The sequence below is a fragment of the Littorina saxatilis genome, linkage group LG2, assembly GCF_037325665.1.
Source record: "Littorina saxatilis isolate snail1 linkage group LG2, US_GU_Lsax_2.0, whole genome shotgun sequence".
In the NCBI taxonomy this organism is placed as follows: domain Eukaryota; kingdom Metazoa; phylum Mollusca; class Gastropoda; order Littorinimorpha; family Littorinidae; genus Littorina; species Littorina saxatilis.
Genome location: NC_090246.1, coordinates 49,385,941 through 49,412,414, shown reverse-complemented (window position 1 = coordinate 49,412,414; position 26,474 = coordinate 49,385,941). Strand labels below are relative to the sequence as shown.

General features: G+C 40.0%; 2 protein-coding genes and 1 long non-coding RNA gene across 7 annotated transcripts in view; 1 reads left to right on the top strand and 2 right to left on the bottom strand.

The window, feature by feature from the left end:
• Positions 1-26,474, top strand: part of LOC138959133 (small ribosomal subunit protein eS24-like) — a 434,279-nt gene that overhangs the window by 197,334 nt on the left and 210,471 nt on the right. The gene's annotated exons all lie outside the window — the stretch shown is intronic.
• LOC138959126 (uncharacterized) lies at positions 1,550-5,279 on the bottom strand. The gene is made up of 2 exons (XR_011453631.1): positions 3,910-5,279; positions 1,550-3,863 (listed from the first exon to the last, which is right to left on the bottom strand). It is a non-coding gene; the product is annotated as an uncharacterized lncRNA (long non-coding RNA).
• Positions 6,399-26,474, bottom strand: part of LOC138959124 (retinoic acid receptor alpha-A-like) — a 203,495-nt gene continuing 183,419 nt past the window's right edge. For all 5 annotated transcript variants that reach the window (XM_070330480.1, XM_070330481.1, XM_070330484.1 and 2 more), the window contains 3 exons: positions 24,274-24,478; positions 23,824-23,982; positions 6,399-9,852 (listed from right to left, as the gene is read on the bottom strand). In XM_070330480.1, the coding sequence (XP_070186581.1) occupies positions 9,752-9,852; positions 23,824-23,982; positions 24,274-24,478 (465 nt within the window). In that variant the 3' untranslated portion in view covers positions 6,399-9,751. The remainder of the gene's footprint in view (positions 9,853-23,823; positions 23,983-24,273; positions 24,479-26,474) is intronic.

Sequence of the window (26,474 nt, the reverse complement as noted above, 5' to 3'; positions counted from 1 at the left end):
TGAAATTTGACATGAGAGTTCCTGGGTATGATATCCTCAGATGTTTTTTTCTCACTTTTTTGATAAATGTCTTTGATGACGTCATATCCGGCTTTTCGTGAAAGTTGAGGCGGCACTGTCACGCTCTCATTTTTCAACCAAATTAGTTGAAATTTTGGTCAAGTAATCTCCGACGAAGCCCGGACTTCGGTATTGCATTTCAGCTTGGTGGCTTAAAAATTAATTAATGACTTTGGTCATTAAAAATCTGAAAATTGTAAAAAAAAATATTTGTTTTATAAAACGATCCCAATTTACGTTCATCTTATTCTCCATCATTTTCTGATTCCAAAAACATATAAATATGTTATATTTGGATTAAAAACAAGCTCTGAAAATTAAAAATTATGATCAAAATTAAATTTTCGAAATCAATTTAAAAACACTTTCATCTTATTCCTTGTTGGTTCCTGATTCCAAAAACATATAGATATGATATGTTTGGATTGAAAACACGCTCAGAAAGTTAAAACGAAGAGAGGTACAGAAAAGCGTGCTATCCTTCTCAGCGCAACTTCTACCCCGCTCTTCTTGTCAATTTCACTGCCTTTGCCATGAGCGGTGGACTGACGATGCTACGAGTATACGGTCTTGCTGCGTTGCATTGCGTTCAGTTTCATTCTGTGAGTTCGACAGCTACTTGACTAAATGTTGTATTTTCGCCTTACGCGACTTGTTTTAAATTGTTTAAACTTAGCCTTTTGGACAGGAATTCATATTTACACCATCTGTCCGTGCGTTTATACGTGCACGTGTATATATATGTGCGTGCTTGCATGTGTGAGCTTGTTCGTGCGTGCATGTTCGTACGTGTGTGCGTGTGCGCGTGCGTCTCCCTGTCTACAACTGTGTTTCGATGGAAGCTGCAATTTTGTCCGCTTTAAAGGTTTATCTCGCTGGGGTAAGCTTAACAGAGCAGAATATATTTTCATATGGCTTTGTGTCATTCTCATGAGTTCGTTGTTTTCTGAGAGGCCTTAACTTTTATTTTGCTCAGTGGTTCTTGTGGAGAAACGAGAGATGACAAATCACTGCTGCGTAAATCATAAGATCATGGCGTAACTGTCTTTCCGGTAAAAACACAATTTACTTATGAGGAAAGGCCACCTTTGGCAGAATTTCAAGATGACCTAGAAGAACGGTAATCACTGACATCCTGTGTTTAGATCAATTAATAGGAGTTTCTTTGGACTTTTACATCACATCTACGAGCGTTTTCTGTATCTAGTATTGAACAGTTTACGTTACAATACTTTATCATAACAAAAAGAGTTTAAGCGCAGTTTTCTTCTTTCTTCTTTGCAACACTGGGCAATTGGGTCCGATATCACTGTCTTCATCTTGCATTCTTCTTATAACTTTTGAAAGAATTAATGTCATACGTGTGGTGTCAGTAGGCACTAACATGTAGTTATAAAACACACGCATGAACAAGACACACACACACACGAACACACATACACAGACAGACAGACAGACTTGCATCCACATATTGTCTTTCACACGGGAATTGTTTCTCACTCGCAATTTATTCATGGGACTCCAATCATGGTAATAATAATCATCATAACTAAATTGTCTTCAACAGCATCACTTCAACATTTTTAAACTGACGAATGAGAGGGAGAAACAAAATCAAATCAACTGAAACTTAATTCTCACGTGCACCTGAAATAAAAAGCGCACCATGCTTCATCTTCCCGCATTCGTCCTGCTCGTATTTGCATGTAAAATGGCAGATTCAACTCAACACAAAATGTCCGTAGAATGTCATTTCTACTCAACATCATTGTCACCAGTAAATTGTTCATCATCAGAACACCTTTGTTGCATTCCGTACATTCCTTCTGAGCCCGGGGAGGGGCTTCGACTGGGTAAAAGCGAATTAAATACATTACTCTATATTACAGTATTTTACACTCCAGACTGCGGCAGAGAAGCGGCAGATGAGACAAATACCAACAAGCATCGCTGAAAAAAAGAACAAATTTCAAAGAGGAAGTCTAACCTCTCGCAATGAAGAGAGAAATGAAAAAGAAAGAAAAAAAGAAATCAGAACAGAATTGGCGGAGCGTTCATTTTTGACTTCATGGAAAGAGCTTCAGTTCCAATCTGCACAAGGTAGACTACTTATATAATATTCACAGGGACACAAAACGACGAATAGACGCAGACATAACCATATATATGCACCGGAAAAATTGCTAGCGCTACATATCAACCAACAATACAGATCAAAGAACAATATAAATAAACCAACAAACACACACATTTACCACATGACACAGAAGGGAGAAGGGATCAGCAGATACACAAATAAGTCAAACAACCCAAACGTCCTTATCTTTCTTTCTTTATTTGGTGTTTTACGTCGTTTTCAACCACGAAGGTTATATCGCGACGGGGGAAGGGGGGAGATGGGATAGAGCCACTTGTCAATTGTTTCTTGTTCACAAAAGCACTAATCAAAAATTTGCTCCAGGGGCTTGCAACGTAGTACAATATATTACCTTACTGGGAGAATGCAAGTTTCCAGTACAAAGGACTTAACATTTCTTACATACTGCTTGACTAAAATCTTTACAAAAATTGACTATATTCTATACAAGAAACACTTAACAAGGATAAAAGGAGAAACAGAATCCATGCTAGGGAGCATCGGGTAAATTCTTTCTCGTCCCAACCAATATGGGACTCCCCCTAACCCGCGGGGGGTAACGTCGTTATCACTAGGTCTACTGCTGCAAGAATAACGTTATCAATATCATGATTGTTTTTTCATGTCTAAGGTTCTTCTATGAGTGCGATTGTAGGGTATTTATAATCATATCTTAATTCAGAGATGCTTGCCATACCTTACGATAATTGTCGTTGGTAACATCATAATTAGTACATTAATTTAAAGATTTTCCCTCGCCATGGCCCGTTTCTGTGTAACGCCTGGAGTCGCAATGCGCTAGTGAAGACATCAAAAACAAACCCAAATATTTTACTTTGTTCTGCCAAACATCTATTGACACTACCTGGTATTGTTACTTCGAAAGGACACATTCCAACTCCCCTCTTTATTGACAAAAAAGGAACATTTTCAGCCACGAAGCTATGCGAAATTAAAACGATTATTGGCACTAAAATATCTTTTTAACATCCGCCAACGCAACAGTAACCCACTGACATTTCATTATACGCTTTGGTAAAACAAAACAATTGAAACCACTTGTCTCCAACACATTATGCATAAATGAGAGATCTTGTTTGTGTACTAATGAAGTCAAAATGAATTTAAAAAAAACCTGGAAATTAAGCCTAAATAAATGAAACTTAAGCGAAAGACGAGATCTGTCGTAATTTTGTTGTACAGCTTGCGTAAGTTATATAATTATTAATAGTAAAAAAACAAAAAAATGACAAACTAATTGTCAGTAGAAGATAATTATACCAAAACGATCCCATGCAAAGAAAAAGTGGTTATTTCCTCTCCCACAAAACAAACACTTTGAAATGATAACTTTCAGAGTGAATCTCAAGACTTTCGTTTATTTTAACAATGGCCTATCGTTAAATAAGCTTCAAATAAGAAAACACTGGAGCTGATGTTGCATTCTATGAGGACCAGCTGCAATATACAGTTACAAGAAAAGAAAACAATTTTAAGCATCTCGGTCATTTCAGTCATTCCTAAAGAACATGTATGTCAAAAACTCTTGTCAGCTCAGATGTTCACATACACGTAAATCCTGTCTGAAATGGACGCATTGTGCGGACAACTAACATTCGTTTTAACCAGGCTAAGAAAGTAGCGGGAAAACTACCAACCGCCCAGCCTTCATCGTGATGCACACAACACACATTAAACACCAACCGCCCAGCCTTCATCGTGATGCACACAACACACATTAAACACCAACACTGACGCAGCAGGAACAAAAAGGAAACCAAGATTCAAACGATAGTACATTTTTAACGCCCCCTCCCCAACACACACACGCGCGGGCACAGTCACACCTATACACACAAAGGCTAACATAACCACAGAAAGAACATACACAAATTACGTTAAAAACCTGACGAGGAGGAAGATGATGACGATGGGCCCAAACGTCACAGCTGCGTGATTAGGGTAACTGCAGAACCGACACAGTCATTCTTGAGAACAGACACAAAGAATACGTATATGACGACGACGACGACAGTGATGGCGAAAATCTCCACAGCTGCATTTCGCAGACATACACGTGTTGAGGGCAACTGTACAACAGAAACAATCATTCTTGAGATCCTTGCTATTTGACCGACATCGGGTACAATCATTCCTTTACCACATTTTCACAGACCCTTTTCTGTTTACCGGACTGCGTGTGACATGTCGACAATCAAAGACGCTCTGTGAATTTCTTAGACACTGTTACATTCTTCTGTAAAAGCGACACTACACTGTTCAATTCTTCACTTAGATCAACTTTTGTTTTGCGTATTCATTTTAAAACCCTGAAAGGTTTTGTTTGTTTTGTAACTCTCTTTCATAACTACAATTATCTTTGAAGTAAACATCATGAGCATAAACTTAAAAACGATCGATGATTAGAAGAAAACAGCTGAGGTAAGGGCGAAAGCCTTAATCAAAATTTAAACGATCCATTAGAAGAAAAATGAAGAGAACATTATTTTAACCACAAGCAAATAATATAAGCTATTTCAGAAGTACTAGTCCTTCCTTAATTCCTAACAACAACGGACTTGAAACTGGCAATCAGTTTTTTGTTTGTTTGTTTATTTGTTGCTTAACGTCCAGCCGACTACGCAGAGCCATATCAGGACGAGGAAGGGGGGATGAAGGGGGCCACTTGTCAAGCGATTCCTGTTTACAAATGCACTAACCCATTACTTGTGTCCCAGCAGGCTTTAGTAAAACTAAATTAATACCTACTGGAAGATTACCAGTTTCCAGTATGTTAAAATAGGCTTAACCTATCTACTGCTGGACTTACATCAGAACACTAACAGATTAAACTATACATGAATCGCGAGACAAGCGGCAAGAGAAGAGATTTTTGGAAAAAATACAGGTGAATGAGCAAGAAGGCAGAAAAAAGAAAAGAATTCATGAAGAAAAAGAGAGCATGACAGGAAAGAGGAACCAAAAATCTACCTAACAGCAAACTAGAAAGCTCCTGCGGTTCCAAAAACAGGAGGGGCCTTTAATTTCATAACCGCAGTGCCCCACTGCGGGATGGCAATCAGTTGCGAACAGACGTGGAAAGGTTCACTGCCGTTTGAACAAATATACCGGAGCACATTTTCGAGGTTCATTCATTGAAATGACAGACAAAAGAGCATTTAACAATCACCGTTTCAAGCACCGGATAATTCACCAACATAATAAGTAAAAGAAGAGCTTGAGTAACAGAAGGCAATGATGAAAAAGAATGCACTGAACTAACTTCAGGCATAAAGTACAAGGACATCATTACAACGTACACTAGAACAACGAGGATGCGAGACAGCCCCAGGCAGAGCTCGAGGCAATTACACGAAAGACAATCTGAAAACACAACGGATGCTATGGAACCGGTTTAAAAACAGAGACAAATGCAATGTGTATTACACAACTATCAACAAGAATCGAAGCACACAGGTACAGGTGGACATCCTCAAAAGTAGTATGCTTATTATCCCAGTAAACACACGTACATGCAAGGACAGACGTACGGAGACACCATCAAAAACAACAACAACAACAACAACAAAACAACAAAGAAAATAATTCACACATACAAAGGAACAGCATACAATGAAACAAGTAACGAAATTTCTATAACACAGTTTAAAAATCAATGCTCCGCCATACACCTCTGATTGCAAGAAAGGACAAAAGGAAAAAAGCGAAAGAGGCAGAGAGTATATAGGACAAATGCAACCAATACATATCAGTTCATTTGCAACCGTCAAGCCACCGAGTCTGTAGTATCATTGCCACTGGTCAAATATCCACGCATCGAGATATACATGTGCCAAGTTGCATGACATCGCTCTCAAGATGGAACAAAGTAAATCCTTGCTATCATTTTACGGTCTACTTAGGCATTTGTCCCACCACAAAACACCTGGATTTTGCAGGTTTTGGCAAGCAACTGTGATTTATATATGGCGTATATGGATAGCATTAATATTTAACAACCACGGCAATACACACTTTTTGGTTGCTGCCGATAATATCCCTCTGCTGCCAAAACGCTGAGTCCACCATTGTAATCGTGCGCTTTCCCACTTCCTTTTGAAAGCGAACGTGGGGCATACGGTTTCGAAGTTGGTTCTCTTGATTGTGGAAATAGCTGCGTTATTGTGGGTTGAAAAAAAAGCAACAAAATAAAAGAAGCTTCGCTTCTTCAAAACCAGAACTGCAGCTCTGACTACGCGAATTGGGGTTTACGATTGTAGTACAATGTACGCTTTACAGTTGTAAGTTGCAAAACGAGTAAGAACATTCAGGACATACATCTTTGTTTAAGAACACCCGAAGAAGAAGAAAAAAACTGAACCTGAGGAAAAGGAACTGATTGACAAAGGCAGTATTATGCAACTAGGCACGAAATAAAACAAAGCATTTCATCAACAACTCATGTAAATAACCTTCTTGCACCGAAAACAAGTTTTTTCAACGCGCAAAAATATCATGCTTCTCATGGCTCCGTCTCCGACAGAACAGCACTGAGTCGTGTAAATATCGTGTAGGATCAGTCCCTCAGCAGTAACCAGACATACGTACAAAACGTGTCTACAGAATAAGTTACAGCGATGTGTGGCCTACTGCAGTTCCGGCTCTTCGCCCCTTTTCAGCTGTACAAGGCAATCCTCACTCGGTCACCGTTCACTGGTTTTCAGTCCGCATCCGTAACATAGAGTTGTACACACAAAGATGTGCCGGTACCTTGACAAGGTCGATGCAGTTATCTACTGTTGTACGAATGCACCCAGACATATATACACAAGTTCATTCATAGCTACAGGTATTGTCACTCAAAGTCACATAGACACAAACACGCACAGGTCAGCCACTCCAAGAACCCAGGTATCACTGTAATAAAAAGTCAAGCCGATATACAGCTTTCTTTCTTTCTTTCTTTATTTGGTGTTTAACGTCGTTTTCAACCACGAAGGTTATATCGCGACGGGATATACAGCTGTACACCCACCAAATATACGTTCACCAACTGGTTGCAGTTTTCATGGCAACATACACTTCCCGTTCACTTCACTCTGTATCGATATATCGTAACAACAATGTTCACAAACTTAACCTCACCGTCGAAGAATAAGAACCAGATTTAAATCTGTATTGTGAAAACAACTGCACTAAACAGTAGCAGGCCGAAGAATTAAAATAGGTGACAATATGGAAATAATTTCACGAGTCTCTGTCGCCTTTCCCAGTGATTCTGTAGAGGATTGCAAGAGGATGGACACACGTAGTACGTCTTCGGGAAGAACACGGACCAATCCCTTGGAGTTCAACAACGTGATGCAGACATGTCCCCTTCATGTCCAGTAACAAGCTAAACAATATGGCATGTGCATAATGAGTTTCATAATTACAACAGGACAAAATGCAAAGCCCATCCATACTTACGATGGAAAGTAGTACGCGAGTAAATAGTGGCCATTTCCAACCTGCTGATTCCAGCAAGCACGGGACTGAAACGGCTGTAAGTTTTTTCCATACATATAAATGGCCATGAAGAAGACTCCAGTCCTTGTGAACTCTACAAGGCGTGCCGAGCTCTTCAGCAGAGGAGCACAACTCACCGAAGGGATTTTATATTTACAAATTCTGCGTTTCCTTCATTCTTACGAAGAGTCTGTGGTCCGTTCCTTGGCAATGGGTGACAGCTGAGCATCATGGTGTCCCTGAGAATCATGACACAATCACTACTCACTCTACATCGCCCAGCGCATCATGACATAATCACAACACGCTCTACATCGCCCAGCGCATCATGACATAATCACTACTCACCCTATATAGCTCAGCGCATCATGGCACAATCACTACTCATCCTATATCGTTCAGCGCATCATGACACAATCACAACACGCTCTATGTCGTTCAGCGCATCATGGAACAATCACTACTCACCCTATATCGCTCAGCGCATCATGACACAATCACAACACGCTCTATGTCGTTCAGCGCATCATGGAACAATCACTACTCACCCTATATCGCTCAGCGCATCATGGCACAATCACTACTCATCCTATATTGCTCAGCGCATCATGACACAATCACTACTCACCCTATGTTGCTCAGCGCATCATGACACAATCACAACACGCTCTATATCGCTCAGCGCATCATGACGCATTCACTTCTCTTCATAAATGGACCAGTGCATCATGGCACAATCACTACTCGTCCAATATCGCTCAGCGCATCATGACACAATCACAACTCGCCCTACATCGCTCAGCGCATCATGGCACAATCACAACGCCCACTGCATCCAGACAGTCACAACTCGCCCTACATTGCCTTGTGCACGTGCTCTTCCATGTCTTTGTCTGTCGTCTGAGGTATGTCTTCATTGACCTATACTATAACCGCTTATAACATGTACATGTACTTAATGTAAATGAGTGAAAAGAGAATCTGTCTGTAAAATTCTGAACGAGAACGCAGGATGCATGCAAAAGCTTGACCTGATAACGTTTTTGTCATACAGCATGAGCGACGCTATAAAGGTCTGTTACACGTGGTTTTTAACAAAGTAACTGAACTTTGTTTTCAAACCTGTTCCTCTGTTTATAACACCGGAGGCCCGATGTTTAAAACACAGGTGCCATTGCACACTACACTTGCAAAATATTAATTATGGCTTGCGCTGATATTTTCACAAACATTTCCAGCTTCATTGAGCTGATACAAAATCTACATAAAATCCAAGAGTTTTAGGAAACGAATCACATGGCCCAGTAGTGCAACCACTACTATACAAACATGCATTTCCGTTCATGTTTGACAACACGCGCTTTAATCAAAAACAAAAGAATCAACTTCTATAAGTAACATTGAATGGCCGTTTTTTTTCTTTTGAACCTGCTGCCTTGTAATGTAGCTGCTTGAAGTGCTGACACGAAGACAGAAACTTGTGGTAGGACAGTGGCAAAGCTGCACCTCTACAACCTATGCACCGCCCAGCAGCAAGGTGTCTGCACGGGATAGTCTACGACGATGCACAGCTGGACAGTTGACGCTGAGCGGACATTGAAGATGACAGGTCAGGGCAGTCCGCATGGCGACTGCGAGCTGACACACATGAAGAAGTCCTGTCCTGTGTCTTGGTGCTGGCAGAAGATCGGATGGCACATACAGCGCTCACACCGGTAAAAGGTCGTGAAGCGTGCTTTCTGCAGAGATGAATACAGCACAAGATGACACTGCAGTCTGCAGCGATGAACATTGCAGAAGATCCGGCCGAGCAAAGAAGCGATGCGCAATGCAGCATTCTGTTGGCCAGTCCACCCACGGTGAACAGGAGACGCTGTGTCGACAACGATGCTTCCATGATCATCCTAGCCTCCATGGTATTCCCATCGCTCTCATCACAAGTAGGAAAATCAGCTCAGGCTGCGCAAGGACTTATCCAAGTCCGGACAGACAGGAGCCGAAGGCCGAACGAGCAGGTAAACGAGCACGCGAGAGGCGCAGCCGGGGTCATGGGATACAGACGTTCTCCTGTCTGTCCAGCATCTCTATGACGAGGGGAGGGAGTTCGCCGGGCAACTCCAGTCGTAAGTGAAGAACACGCTCCGCACCTGCAATGACAGCAAATTACACTAACATGACACTGTGACCAACGCACGCAAAAAAAAAACAAAAAAAATCACCCTGGGTATTGGAACTAAAATACTGGCACAACACCAACTATTAATGAGGTTGATTTCATGACATACACTGTCAAATCTCTTCTTATGGTTACTCTGGGGACCTATTCCCTGTGCTGAGTTAGAAACGTAGTAACAGTTTTCTTTTTGCAAGAATACCTGATCGATTCACTTTCGTGTCGAATCGTCGTGATACTCTCTACAGGATACGTCTATAATGTGTTCACATGGACCGCTATATAATAACTTACAGGAAAAAAAAGTGTACCAAAATCCTGCCACAGGAGAATTTCGGCGTCAGTTCTTTGGATTCTACGGAATAATCCTGAATCGCCTGGAGAACCTACAGAGGACAGCTGCTTTCGTGCGGGCGATTGGCATCTCCATCTAGTGAACGACGAAGAAGAAGAAGTGTACATATGCGTGCGCGAGTGTAGTATGCTTCGTATGGTATTTTTATCTGTTGTCTTATTATTTGTTTTGTCTTTTAATGTGCACCACACTGAAATTTCTCTGTATGAGATAATAAAGTATTCGTATTCGTATTCGTAGATCCTGAATTGTATTGTCATTTACAAAACCTACAGTTTACCAGTTGGATTCTACGTGCGCTCATTTCAATACTAGAATCGTCGTTTCCGACTGCTTTTGACTCTTTCAGTACCACTTCCAACGTCTACACGCTTTAAAAAAAAACCCAGCAAGAACACATGTGTCTGCAGTTGTACCAAATGAACATGGTTTTTGTATTTGATATTAATCAATACCGTCTTTTTTATCGTGAAAAGGGATATAAAAACAGAACAAAACAGTCAATTTTAAAATTCACAAAAGCTGAGAACGTCTTCTTTTGTTAATGCCAATTCCAGAAAATACAGGGAAAACGAGAGAGAAGAAAATGAGGATAAAAAGCTGCTCGTGCTCACGGCGTCAGATCTGATTCCTGATTTCGTAGGGAAAGGTCACTGTTCCTTAACCCTAGCGAGCTAAACTTAAGAAAGGGAGGTGTGGGGTTCTTTAACCCTTGCAAGAGACACCGAACAAGAAAGGTATCAAATCTAATTGTATTCTTGCCATCTCAGCTTCTTGCTCGTCCTCTCTACGAGCCCAATACCCATCACGCGATATCGTTACAGGGCATGCAAAACCGTCATAAACATTCCAAACAGGATGTCGAAAATGAAGGAGGCAAAGGAGAAAGTCTCGATCGGAAGGGGCAATTCTACAGATCTGAGTGAGATTTTGGGTGTTGTTGTTTTTCTTTGTTGAAATTCCCTGTATCTGTTTTATTGATTTTGTGTGTGTGTGGTTTTCTTCTCGTTGCACCACTCTTCTTTTTTTTTTTTTGGCAAGACCAGTTTAAGACCCAATCAACGTAAATATTGTGAGCACCTGTTGAAGTTCAAAATGAAATGAAAAGCAAAATAGTTAGAATTTTTTTTTTTTTAAATGCGTGACGGTGTTTTAATCTCAACTATGACCAGACCTGGAAACCCCTGTTTTGCACTTGGATTATTCTCAAACAAACTTGGTGTATTTTCAGAAAAAATGAGCGTACTCCACAATCTAGATAAATAGAGAATACTACATGGCTTGCTGTGTCGTACCAGATTTACACGAGTTGTTTTTTAAAATATTGAACTGCGAGCGAAAGCGAGCTGTTCACTATTTGAAAAAGCAACGAGTGTAAATCTGGTACGACACAGCAAGCCATATAGTATTCTGTTTATCCTACATACTGTACTTACGTGTATTTTACTGAAAATGTCCCGCAGTCGAGGCAGCTAAATTGAAGACGCTTGTTTTGGAACCTCGATCTCTTCTAAAGTCTCCTGCAATCTATTACGTCAAAGCAAAGAAACGTCACTCTGACAGTGTTGCGTGACGTGTTAGTTCTAAAGATTCATCGAGGGTAAATAGCGAGCGCAATTTTTGTTTCTATAATGACGTTTGTCTCGGTGACTTTGGCACCATAAGCAGCGGAAAAACAGGTCCCTGCCAGACTTGCTTGACATGACCTCATTTACATGATATACACACGTGTGATTTGAACGATTATTATCTAACGGGTGTCTCTCTCACGTATGTAGGATATAATAGAGAATACTACATGGCTTGCTGTGTCGTACCAGATTTACATGAGTTGTTCTTTAAATATTGAACTGCGAGCGAAAGCGAGCTGTTCACTATTTGAAAAAGCAACGAGTGTAAATCTGGTACGACACAGCAAGCCATGTAGTATTCTGTTTATCCTACATACTGTACTTACGTGTATTTTACTGAAAATGTCTTGCAGACGAGGCAGCTAAATTGAAGACGCTTGTTTTGGAACCTCAATCTCTTCTAAAGCCTCGTGCAATCTATTACGTCAAAGCAAAGAAACGTCACTCTGAAAGTGTGGCGTGACGTATTAGTTCTAAAGATTCATCGAGGGTATTTAGCGAGCGCAATTTTTGTTTCTATAATGACGTGTGTTTCGGTGACTTTGGCATCATAAGCAGTGGAAAAACAGGTCCCTGCCAGACTTGCTTGACATGACCTCTTTTACATGATATACACACGTGTGATTTGAACGATTATTATCTCACGGGTGTCTCTCTCACGTATGTAGGATAAAATCCATGATTCAAACATGCTTCACATGCGTCCGCCGCATCGTTAATAAAGTTAACCAAGACATTTAAAACAAATGCTTCTTTCAATGTTAACTGACAAAAACTGTAATCATGTGTCAAAATACTGGATCGGCTTGGGGATGCGCTTGTGAAGAAAAGTAGTCTAGGAATTTTTCTCGTCGTATTTTGTTTTCCACTGACCGTTTTGATCGAATTCTAGACAATCGTGCGTAAAAAATACAGCAAAATCGTATGGCTTCCCAGGTCTGTATGACGCACTGATTCAGACAGTAGGTTATCGGGAATGTTCCAAAAATGGTGTAGACATCATCTTGATGTTTTTTGGTGTGAGTGAAAATAAACCAACAGAATGATGCTTTCGGTGTATGTGTTGTACCTAAATCGATGGAACTAGACACTTGCTTTCTAAAACATAACAATGGAAACAAACCCGAAAAAGTCACAATTTTTTCGACAGCGAGTTGCCAGGTCTAACGTTCTCATGCTCTGTATAGGCGTGATCTCTAGCTTCAAAACTAATCTCGTAATGGCCTGATGTTTGACATTTTAATTTCCTTGGTCGACTATTCGTCTGCTCTCTTAAGCTATTCAACTTTCCCAATGCTCTTTTAAATTTATTGTTTGAAACAAGTTTTTAAAAAAGACAACAAAAAAAAGAATTATAAAGAGAACACTGGCACAGGCAAACACATTCGAACTTTTTCGAGAGAGAGAGAGAGAGAGAGAGAGAGAGAGAGAGAGAGAGAGAGAGAGAGAGAGAGAGAGAGAGAGAGAGAGAGAGAGCAAGAGAGAGAAAGAGCGCGAGAAAACGTAAAGAACAAACAATTAGTATTGATTGTTTGTAATTGTACTTTCAGCAAGAACCATTTTCTGTCTCGCTCTCTCTCACACAGAAAAACACACATCTCTTCCAAACTGACCACAATGAGTACTGTAAAGATATACAGGACATACACAAAGAAGGAAAGTAAGAGAACACACAAACGAACACCATTCAGTACCGTGTCACACACTACTCCATTGACTTCTTACACTGAGTAGGCTTCATTTATTTGTGAATCTGGACATGCCACCCGCTGAATGGGCACAAATCAAGCAAAAGCAAAACCGGGTGCAAGAAATGGTTTGTGCATCATACATCAATGACCAGCCAAGCTTTTCTCAAACTATAAACCGCTAAACAAGTAAATAAGCTGCTGACATACCAAAAGCAAAGCATGGGGGATACAGATAAAAAAGAAAAAGGTACAGCAGATTTTTGTTGTAAAACAAAACAAACGTAAAATACAAGCGTCATGGTATTCCTGGTTTTAAGCAAACAAGCAAGAAATATAAAACCTCAGCATGACGATGACAAACAACAACGCATACAAAACTGCTACATGCCAATATTTGTGACTGCCTTTATTTAACAGAATATACAATTACAAAGGCCAACATGCCAGTTCTAACATAGACACAATGACTGATGAACATGCTCGTTTATATTCACTGACCTAACAATAGTATTCGAGTCACGAACAAAATCTAATCAAAATAGTATTCACAACCTTATGTCAAACGTAATAAATCTACCACAGAGTAATAACGGGTGTAGTTTTCGTTCATACAGCATACGTTAGAGCGGATATATTATTAGGTAGGTCTACAGCTGGTTGGGACTGGGCCACGTCTTGGCCTTTCTTTCTTTATTTGGTGTTTAACGTCGTTTTCACGAAGGTTATATCGCGACGGGGGAAGGGGGAGATGGGATAGAGCCACTTGTCAATTGTTTCTTGTTCACAAAAGCACTAATGAAAAATTTGCTCCAGGGGCTTGCAACGTAGTACAATATATTACCTTACTGGGAGAATGCAAGTTTCCAGTACAAAGGACTTAACATTTCTTACATACTGCTTGACTAAAATCTTAACAAACATTGACTATATTCTACGTCTTGGACTAACATGAAGGATTGAGGGAGGAGTCATAGGAAGAGATACCCAGAGAAGAGGAGTATCCTTGTGTAGCTTTCTTTATTTGTTCTTTATTTGGTGTTTAACGTCGTTTTCAACCACGAAGGTTATATCGCGACGAGGAAAGGGGGGAGATGGGATAGAGCCACTTGTCAATTGTTTCTTGTTCACAAAAGCACTAATCAAAAATTTGCTCCAGGGGCTTGCAACGTAGTATAATGTATTACCTTACTGGGAGAATGCAAGTTTCCGGTACAAAGGACTTAACATTTCTTACATACTGCTTGACTAAAATCTTTACAAAAATTGACTATATTCTATACAAGAAACACTTAACAAGGGTAAAAAGAGAAACAGAATCCGTTAGTCGCCTCTTACGACATGCTGGGGAGCATCGGGTAAATTCTTCCCCCTAACCCGCGGTGGGTCTTTGTGTAGCAATGCTCTGGATGTTGGTGAACTCAAGCGGACTTTAATAAGTCTTATACTTTATCATCTTGATTATTATTTACTGTCAATGCGTACACCAGAAGAAAGTAGGCTATATGTATATCGTATACATGTCGTTAATACACATGTATTACTACGAACACACAGTTCCCTATAAATATTTCCGTTGATATGATACCAGACGCTATATCTTCGAAATGACCGGTGATAGTCGGTGGAGATGCGGGGTAGACAGACTGTGGAATATGATGAGCAGTAAACACAAGATTAGTGGGGGTTCTTCTGGTTACTGACCCCCTATCAAATATCCATCCTCTCTAGTCTAACTCTGTAATACCGGAAGTACCAAAATTACATTCTCTCTAAGCTCTGTCATAAAACCAGCAAAATGTGCTTTCATGATTTAAAACATTACTGATTCTTGACATACCCTATACTTGTAAAATCTCTTCCGTTCTACACAGAATCTTTGCTACAAATAATATGTACAGGTATATGTTTCCACTTTTTCTACCTTAGCCGAACAAAAAAAGTTTAAGTGGTCTACTTCTTCACAACATTAATATGGATTCCATGACCGTCATTTAAATCATTGGGGTAAATAAACAGACACTAATAAAAACTCAATTTAAAGGGTGACTTGGATTTTTCTTTATTTAATTTTTAAGACATACTTATTTTGTCTAGACATGTACCGGTACATGCACCAAGGGAATCTTTCCATTTGGAAACAATTGAGAAGTCAATAGACTGACTGATTTCTGTGAACTTTTGCTGAATTCATTTAGAAACTGACATCTTTGTCAATCTGCCTAATTTATTCAGCAATCAATGTCCCAACTTTGTACAGAAAGCAGCCATGATGTTGACTTTTGGTATGTTTATCAGTAGAAGGATACCCTTATTCAATATAAAAGCCTGAACAAATCTATACAGGAAGGGAGATATCTTTAAGAGTTATCATAAAATACTAAACTATCAATCTGAAACAGCTAATACTGGGAATGACCAAGTTAATATTGCAACTTATCATAAAATACTAAGTTAGCTATAATAGCAAATACTGTAAAAGACAATTTGAATATTGCAACACTCACAATCGGGTGTGAAGGAGTACTTTTTTCCATCTACAAACAACTGTCAAGATTCCTTCCCGTGCAAATGATGTTCAACATCAAAGATCTCTTCAGGCTTGTATTCATGGATGTGGGTCGAAAACCAGATGCCTGGTTACTTTTTATGTAGATAAGGACATTTTTCGTTGAATTAATTTTACAGAAGTGTCCCTGCTAAAAGTAATACAGGGGAAAAAATCTCAGTCTGCACAGAAGCAGGTGGTTAATTGTCTGTGTTTTCCCAAATTTTAGGTAAAACCTGGAGGGATCTTTCATTGTTTAAAATCTGGTTTACAGGGAAGAGTAATATTTTTTTCTGCAATTTTCAGTTAATAAAAAAATGACATTACTGAAAACTCACAAAACAAGGTGAAATAATAACAATTAATAATAATAATAATAATAGTAATGATAATAATAACAATAATAATAATTACAATAATAATAATAACAATAATATTAAAGGCATATGTACTCGATGACTATACACGCTAATTGCTTTACCAACAGCTGGAGACATGCTAAATTAAGTTCCCTGCAAAATATTGTGGTCTAGGACCCCTTCAATGTTGAGATATGTTAATTTTCATTTTGATCTGGATCGTCCTATTTATAGATTTGGCAACACATGTAACGTTGATGCAAGGGAGCTAACACCGCGGCTTTGTTGACATCCTCACTTTTTCAGAGGCTAGAACAAGCTGTAATGCATGTATTATGGTCCGCGCATGGTGACATATCGTCATTATATGGTCTTATGGTGCGTTTGACATCGATTATGGGCAAACTACACTTTGTAAACACGGGAGCGCGTACATATGCCTTTAAGGATTGCTAAGAAAACAACATATCAACCCCTCAAATAACAACAAGTCGCGTAAGGCGAAAATACAATATTTAGTCAAGTAGCTGTCGAACTCACAGAATGAAACTGAACGCAATGCCATTTTTCAGCAAGACCGTATACTCGTAGCATCGTCAGTCCACCGCTCATGGCAAAGGCAGTGAAATTGACAAGAAGAGCGGGGTAGTAGTTGCGCTAAGAAGGATAGCACGCTTTTATGTACCTCTCTTTGTTTTAACTTTCTGAGCGTGTTTTTAATCCAAACATATCATATCTATATGTTTTTGGAATCAGGAACCGACAAGGAATAAGATGAAAGTGTTTTTAAATTGATTTGGACAATTTAATTTTGATAATAATTTTTATATATTTAATTTTCAGAGCTTGTTTTTAATTCGAATATAACATATTTATATGTTTTTGGAATCAGCAAATGATGGAGAATAAGATAAACGTAAATTTGGATCGTTTTATAAATTTTTATTTTTTTTGTGCAATTTTCAGATTTTTAATGACCAAAGTCATTAATTAATTTTTAAGCCACCAAGCTGAAATACAATACCAAAGTCCGGGCTTCGTCGAAGATTACTTGACCAAAAATTAAACCAATTTGGTTGAAAAATGAGGGCGTGACAGTGCCGCCTCAACTTTCACGAAAAGCCGGATATGACGTCATCAAAGACATTTATCAAAAAAATGAAAAAAACGTATGGGGATTTCATACCCAGGAACTCTCATGTCAAATTTCATAAAGATCGGTCCAGTAGTTTAGTCTGAATCGCTCTACACACACACACACGCACATACACCACGACCCTCGTTTCGATTCCCCCTCGATGTTAAAATATTTAGTCAAAACTTGACTAAATATAAAAAGAAAGAAATACTTCATAAAAAGAGAAATTTAACAAAAATACCTATAGCTCGCATACAAGCACATTGGACCACCACTGGACCAAACATGCTCTATTCCCTGTTTCTGTCTTTTTTTTACCATATGCACCTACAGGAATGGGGTGTGTACCCGTTGCATGCATGAGCATGTAGACCTGTGCATGTGTGTGGATGGAGGGGGAATAAGGAGTGGGAATAAGGCAGAACAGTGTTATTTCCCCCCTTCTTGTTACCTTATACTTCCAAGGGAAGAAAATTCTGTTCATCAAATGCCAGACATTTCTTTAACAAAAAAAAAGGATGTTACTTACAAATAAAACACACTACGCTGCCCTCTTTGTTGTTTCAGCACCAATTTCATAGATACAAGGCTTTTACCTCATTCAGTTGAACAAAAATCAAGCACAAACACATTCATGTAGATTTTAAGTGTGTACAAAATTTACAACAAAAGCCATATTAAGAGTCCGGCTCAAACTACAAACAGCACAAACAATAAAATTATGTAGAATACTTATTTCAAAAGGTGTGCAAGTAAATCGACACCGTTTTGTTTTTAAAAGTTAAAGAACCTCAACAGGTAAAGAATACTATTAAACTTAAAGTTTGGTTTCGAAAACGTCAAAAAATGCACTACAGGGAAAAAAGAACAAATGCTAATATTTAATAAACATTTTTTTCCCTAGCAGATATGGCTAAAATAAAATCTCTCACACTAACACTCACACAGACATAGAATCGCACGTCGGACAAGATCCTGTTTTAGTCACTATGGCCACTCTTTGTCCAAATTAATATATCCAAACTTGCCAAAAACATCAACTATTTAGTTTTTTGATTGGTGACCAAGAATTTGTTCCAGACACCATTCTTTTCTACATTTAATTAACATAAAACTTGTGACAGAAGAGTAAAAGTGGTGGTCCATAGAACAAAGAAACATATATATGTTTGATGATAAAAGCAGAGAAACAAAATAATCAACATCACATTTCAATGCTGCACACACACACACACACAACACTGAAAACAACAAAAACAAAAACAACAAAAACCAATCTGATTTTGTTGTCTCCAGGTAATACCATAATGTTTCTGGATGTTGTACTTTTAGAAGCCCTATAATCTTGTGTCACCATTTCTCATGTCTGCAGAAGTGCCAGGAATAATAACACCGTTATTTTTAACAACCCTGTTTTAATCCTTTGGCGAACTTTGAAAAGGGGTATCTTAAATGATACACATCTAGCAAAACTGGACTAAAGTAAGATGTTTGCAAAAGTCTCCTTTTGGAAACTTTTCCCAAAAACATTATTTCATGGAAATATTAGCTTTATGGTAGTAGGTTTAAATTGAAAAAAAAAAGGATGCATGAAAGATTTGTACACTGATTACGGCTTTAGTTTTCACAACATAAGTCACACCTACCTCTTCAAAACCATCTTCCCTCACAGAATTTGAATGAGATGAGCATGAAAACGATTAAACATGATTCGTGGCTAAGGTAAATATAGCTTATGAAATAAACTAAATATCTTGACTTTCAGAAGGTGTTTGTGGTGTAAACAGCATCGTAATTCATCGTATTTCTCCGTCAATTCATTCACCGGTTACAGAACCTGCAGATAACTGAGAACAAAATCAGAACTTACCGCATTACATTTTATTTGATATTTTTGTGTGTAGCAAACTCAACACGTAAATTCTGCATCCTTTGACCTGTTCTGACAGCTTCGTATGACAGAATGGCCGTTTTTTGTAAAACTGGACTCAACTTGCAAGGAAGTATTTGTCTTGAAAATGGCTGGTGTGATCAGGTTGAAAATTCGTTACGCCTAGATATGATCATAATTTATCACAAAAATGGTTAAATCGAAAACACTGTATTGCTGGTGACACAGTTGCTGCATTGGAATGACTAAAATTACATCTTTGTTTGATAAGGTCAATGTCTGAAACGTAAAAATGTATATCGGTCACTGGTACGTTAATGCTGAAACTATCCTCAACTTTTCCATCAACACACACGACTTTTTGCACACCGCAAACACCATCTGAACGTCTCTAGCAAACAGTGCTAGGGTGCAATTAGAACAGTCTGCATACGAAAAGCAACATGTGAATATTCTCAAAAGGGGTGCAAAAAAGTCATGCATTTTACAATGAGTTCACCGGCTGATATTCATGATATTCTGAAGTAAAACAAAAATGTTTCAAAGAATGGGTACACACCGAATACACTGAAAACAAGAATAAGAAATAACCGGGGTAAAAGCATCCATTAAGAATTCTGATTGTAGAGTAAATGATTATTCACTCTTCACAACTAACAGTAATATGTTCTGCATCCAACTGTCGAGTGACACACCCACTCTTTTTATTTTTTTTTATTCATGTCATGACAGCATGTGGAGAATATCATTTACGGTTGGGACATCAACTTTTCAATCAAAACACCTTAACTTTCTTTTTTCAAATCTCTTTTAGCGACTACTAAGCGTCTGCCAAACCTATCATAACAAATGCTTCACATTTTTTTCAGTCAAATGTTTTGTTTTCAGATAGAATAAAACGTTAAGAACTTTAAAAACTTCAAACCGTTTAAGCATTGATACAATATTTGAAGACACCCTTCCCGTCTCAACTTGCAATCATGCAAACCACCACAAATGGACCCTGTCTTTTACATATGGAAATAGCATCCTTCCACGTGGACAGATACAAAAACTCAACAACCCGACTGTTTCCTGTACTTAGGAAGATTTTTTTGTAATGAATCAGTTTTGCAGATTGACAGAAGTGCAAGTCACACATTGTTTTTTTCCACTAAAAACTTGAGAGGCAGGCTGATGAATGTTGGTATATGTCCTTGTTACAGGAAGCTCTTATTGTATGTACAAGCATGAACAGATCTGTGGCGGCTTGCCTGACGGAATATCCAGTATTGAAGGCATCTTTGACAATTTCCAGCAAAGCAATTCTTCATAACTTTGAAATCAATGGTCAAAAAGAAATATGCAAATCCGATTACTATTTACTCACATCAGATGCCATTAAAAAATATACATACAGAGCATGAAATCAAGGAAACAATAAATTGAACAACTTCGATGTTTCTCAGATGCAATGATAGTATATACACCGTAAGTGTTCACTTGAAAAAAAGGATGTTTCCATAAAAAACGGAAACCATAAAACAATCCCTGAGAGTATACAAAATTAAACGTACAGATAAAGGTGGACCTTTCAAAGAAAACTAACACTAAACACCAGGAGCTCTTGAGAACACTCCTTAGAGCGGAAATGGACAGTAAAAATCAAAAACAAATCATTTACAAATAACATAATCTTTGCTTTCAAAGTAGCTATTATGTCCCTAAAACGTAAACAAAAAGGTTAAAAAATATGCAGATTACAAAGCGAAAATGCATACAATTATGAACAAGATGACTGTAGAGTAGTTTGTAAAACTGTAAAAACATTCCTGAGGTTTTGTTTTGGACCAAACTTCATCCGACAGTTCACCTGTTAACAGTCTGGACAAAAGCCCGATCGCTCACCGTGTAATATAACGCAAAGAAAAACACTGTGGTCACCTGAGTGACCTCACAGTCTGTGAGTCAAAGCACAACGTGACTCGTTACATAGCGTCTTCCGAACGGTCAAGTGCACTTAATCCACCCTTAAATTCTACACAGTCCAACGTTTTTTCCCACTTGTCATTTCACCGAGAAAATCATTTTTCTAATTACCCGTTTTACCGTGCGACTCCTGAACACACGCACCAAACAGCGCATGAAACAACAAGATTGTTTCAATTGATCCACTGGTTTCACCGAGTTAAACAGTTATCTGTATGGTTAAGTGGTTGTGTGTGAGTGTGTCAAGTCCAAGTGAGACTCGTAGCTCATCCATTCAACGGGTTCCATTTTCATGGCTCCACCGATGAGCTGACTGATGGACAGAGGGTTCTGTTGCCGCTCCAACCCCCTCCCTTCACCGGGCTGCATGCCGCTAACACCGTGCTCTACGGGGTGTCTCATAGGGGGCAGGATACCCGACCTAGAACCCCCCTCCTCTACCCCCATCCAGCCCTGGGTGGACAACAGGGACCCGTTGCTGGTGTCAGTGACATGAGGAAGGAGGAGGGGCGGGGGAGGACGCAGGGCATGGGCAGCGTGGAGGGCCACAGGGAAGACGGGGATGGTGGAGGAGGTGAGAGTGAGGGTGGAGGTGGGGTAGGAACGGCCGAGAATCATGGCATCGCGATCACTGTGGATGCTTCCCAACCCACCGTCCCCTGCTCTGCTCCCTACCATCCTCAGGTCTGGGGTGAAGTGGATAGTGGGCTCGAAGTCTCCCTGGGGGTAGAGGGAGGAGGACAGGGGAGACCCGGCCATGACGGAGGGCAGGGAGTCCCGCCCTGACGAACCCTCTCTGGGCGACAGTAGCACAGGGCTGCCCAAGGGATCGGACGTCGTGGTGTGCACGTTCTGAACGATAGCGTGCAAAGCCCCTAAAGAGGACGGGTCCCCCCCACCACCACCACCGTTACTATCTCCCCTCCCATCAGACCCGTCCCCTGACAACGACCTGCTCCGAATGAGCTGGGCGTCACTGAAGGCCAGTCTCTCCGGAGTAGAAGAGGCATGGGGGGATGGGAGCTGCCGCTTTTCTAGGGTCATGAGGAAACCAGACGGCCCTGGGTCCCGGTCATAGTACTGTTGGTGGTGATGCTGATGCTGCCTGGAGAGGGAGGTGGAGCTGACTTGCTGCAATGTGTCCAGACCTCTAGCAATGCTGCTGGGAGGACTGCCGCAGATGGCAGTGGTCGTGGTGATGGGCAGAGACGTGGAGGCGGAGGACAGGTGGTGAGGACTATAGCAGGAAGGGCTTGCGCTGACACTGCTCGGCCCTGGCACGTCTGCCCACGCCATGCCCCTCTCTGCCTTCCCCTTGGCTGCTGCTGCTGCCGCGCTCTCCTGTTGTATTTTCTTCTCCACGGGGTCAAGAATCATTGACATGTAGTCGAGGGCAAAATGCAGCACCTGTTTTTCACCTAGATCGAAAGGACGGAAAGCAATAAGCCAGGCAGGGCGCAAAAAAAGCAACAGCAACGAAAACAGTCAATAAGGCCAAGGTTAACCCAATCATAAGGAACAAAAGAAGCTGATTTCATAAAAGCAGTGCAAACAAGCTTTAAAGGTGTGTAAATGTGCAACACTGAAACGTCTACCTCTTTCAGATAATCATACACATCAAGCAATGCAAGCTCCGCTGTACATTTTCTTCATTATCAAGCACTGGTTAACCCAATTCTCTATTATGTGCATGTAAACAAGGATATACACAGGAAGAAAAACCGCAATTGCTTCTATTCTATGGTTCTTCAAGTATGAAACCAAATACAATCACACCATTGAAGATGTGTTTCTAGCAAAACAAAGAAACTATTTCTGCCTTGGGTTGTTATTTGTATCCTTTTCACGCTGACTCACTCGTCTGAAGCTGAACACACAAGCAACTAATGACTGAAGCTAAACAGCGCACGGGACAGGACAAGGCGTATAAATGGTTGAAGCATATCAAGCAAATCCAAAAAAAACAAAGCATTTTTTTCATATATTTGATCTGCGTCAAAAGCGTCTGGTATTACACAGCAAAGGCAAGCAAACGGATAAGAAGGAAAAGCTGACAAGATATTCAACACACACAACCTACAGGGCAAGCAAGCAAGACAAACCAAAACGCTGTCATACTGAACTGTAGCTTTTTTTCGTCAAGATCCAAAACCAGCTCAGCCAGATTAACAAAGATGGAGACAAAAAAGAGCAAGGGGTTACAGCAGAAGGAAGGTCAAGAAGGAGAAGACACACACACAAACACGGACACTACAAACTCTCACCACATTTCAAACAAGACACACAGACTATTAACTTTTCACCAACATCACAAAAGAGACGAACAGCAAAAGACGGAGGTGTGTATTAACTGTCATCGACACTTACCTCTGACACTGATGCTGCGGAGGTCGGTTAGCTTCATGAGCATCTTGGCGAAGATGTGGGGTTGCTCGGGTCGCCGGTGGCGGATGTAGTGTTTCAGAGCCTCTAACAAGGGCTCTTGCATCTGCTCAATTTTGTCAACGTCGTTCAGGCCTGAGCGGTCTGCAACACGTCCAACGCAAAGGGCGGGTCAGTCGTGATACGGGTCTCATCGAAGTCTTAATATGACGTATTGTATAAGCTCTTAGGTCTTATGCAAAGCTGGCGTTTATCAGTCTCTTTTCTAATTATTTTGAAACACATGATTCTTTTCAAAATATATCACATCTGTTCACACGCCATTATGCTTGGTCACCTTTTCAGGTCAGATCGATTTTTAAACCAGAAAACTTTTTTCCAAACAGACAAAGAAAAAGACAAGAGGAGTAAGAAAGGTCAAGACGCTGAACTGACCTCCACTGATGAGACAGATGGCAGAGAGCAAGGCGAACTCAGTTTCATCGCAGGCCATAGCCTTGAGGGAGCTGGCGAAGCTGAAGATGGTAGAGGTGAGGGGGCCAAACCCTCCTTGCTGCAGCTCCTCCCGGCCCAACCACGTGCCGTTGGCGAACTGGATGAGGTCCTTGTCCGCGTTGTACCGGTGACTTATCCGTAATATCTGCACACCCAGAAGTAAAGGCGTGTTACACTTTGCAATTTTCTTTCTGCCTGCAAAAGGCTTTATACAGCGCAGAATATCTGCTCACCGAGTCTATTTTTTTTCTGCAGATTGCAAATGTCTGCATGTAGTGTATAACAACTACAGCACGACATTTACATCATGTGTTTTCATCTATGGAGCTAGCTGCAGGCAGAACAAAATATTTATAGGAAGGTGTTAAAGGCATGTCACACCATGCAATTTTTGACACTTACTGTGCCCCTTTTTTGGTACCCGAAAGCAACTGGATGTATGCAGTTGAAAATGTCTGCGCAGCAAGGAGTAAATAGTTTGTTGAAACGCAACACTTGCCTAGACAGGACAGCTCAAAATCAGCTATTGCCTTAGACATGACAGCTCAACAGCAGCCATTGCCTATATATAGGAAAGTTCAAAATCGGCCATTGCCTCGACAGGAGAGCTCAAAATCAGCAATTGACTAGACTGTACAGCTATACCTGAGCCACTGCCTAGAAGGGACGTTTCAAAATCAGACTTTGCCTTGACATAAAGACTCAAAGTCAAATCGCGGAGCCGGAGACTTTCGTTCCTGTACTTTATAGATGACAAAACCTGACAAAAAAAACACAAACGTAAAACGATATAAAACTGCGAACTTTGTGATCTTCCTGTGTGGAACAAACATGTTTGTAAGAAAATAGGGTGGAAGTATGTAAGTTACTATCCTTTCCTTTTAAATAAGTTTTTTGTTATTAACCCAATATGTTCTTTTACATGCTATGCCCCCCTTCCCCTGAACAAAAAAAAACCTGACAAAAAAGTTTCAGGTTCGGAGAGAGATATCAAGATTGGCCAGCTTCAGTTAAACACAAATTTGCTTTCTTTTCTGATCAATTGAGTACTTTGTAAAACAGTTTGGGCAAATAATAGAAACAAAATCTCTTCACGTAAAATGCCACTATCGCTCACAAAAAGTGAGCCAGAGTTGATCTAACAATACCTTTTTTTAAAACCCCAGATATTGTTGTTTATCCCCCACTACTTCTAAGTTTGATTTTACGCAACAACAATAAAATCACCAAAACGGTTCTACGTTCAAAGGCAAATAGTAAGATGGGTTGGGTTACATTAAATGCATTTGTTTTCTGCCTGATCAATTGTCTTACTTTGTCACACACTTTGGCATGGCAAACATTACGTTGCTTAAATGCCCCTATGGCTCACATTTTCAACTTGTTCACCTCTATTTACATTGTATTTTGCACAAAAACTAAGATGTTTCGGAATAAAAGGATAAAAGTACTACGTTAGCACATTTGTATGTGCCTGGTTGATTGTTTGTTTGTTTGTTTATTTGTTGCTTAACGTCCAGCCGACTACGCAGAGCCATATCAGGACGAGGAAGGGGGGGATGAAGGGGGCCACTTGTCAAGCGATTCCTGTTTACAAATGCACTAACCCATTACTTGTGTCCCAGCAGGCTTTAGTAAAACTAAATTAATACCTACTGGAAGATTACCAGTTTCCAGTATGTTAAAATAGGCTTAACCTATCTACTGCTGGACTTACATCAGAACACTAACAGATTAAACTATACATGAATCGCGAGACAAGCGGCAAGAGAAGAGATTTTTGGAAAAAATACAGGTGAATGAGCAAGAAGGCAGAAAAAAGAAAAGAATTCATGAAGAAAAAGAGAGCATGACAGGAAAGAGGAACCAAAAATCTACCTAACAGCAAACTAGAAAGCTCCTGCGGTTCCAAAAACAGGAGGGGCCTTTAATTTCATAACCGCAGTGCCCCACTGCGGGACCTGGTTGATTGACGTACTTTGCTCAAAGAAATGAAAATTGTGGGTAATACCAGGATGGCAAAAACATAGAATCAGATTTGCTCAAATGATACCCTTTTAAAATAGTTTTTGTTGTTCATCACCCATCGCGACATGTGTTCCAAAAAGAAACTGACAAAACAAGAAGAGCAAACGCTCGAT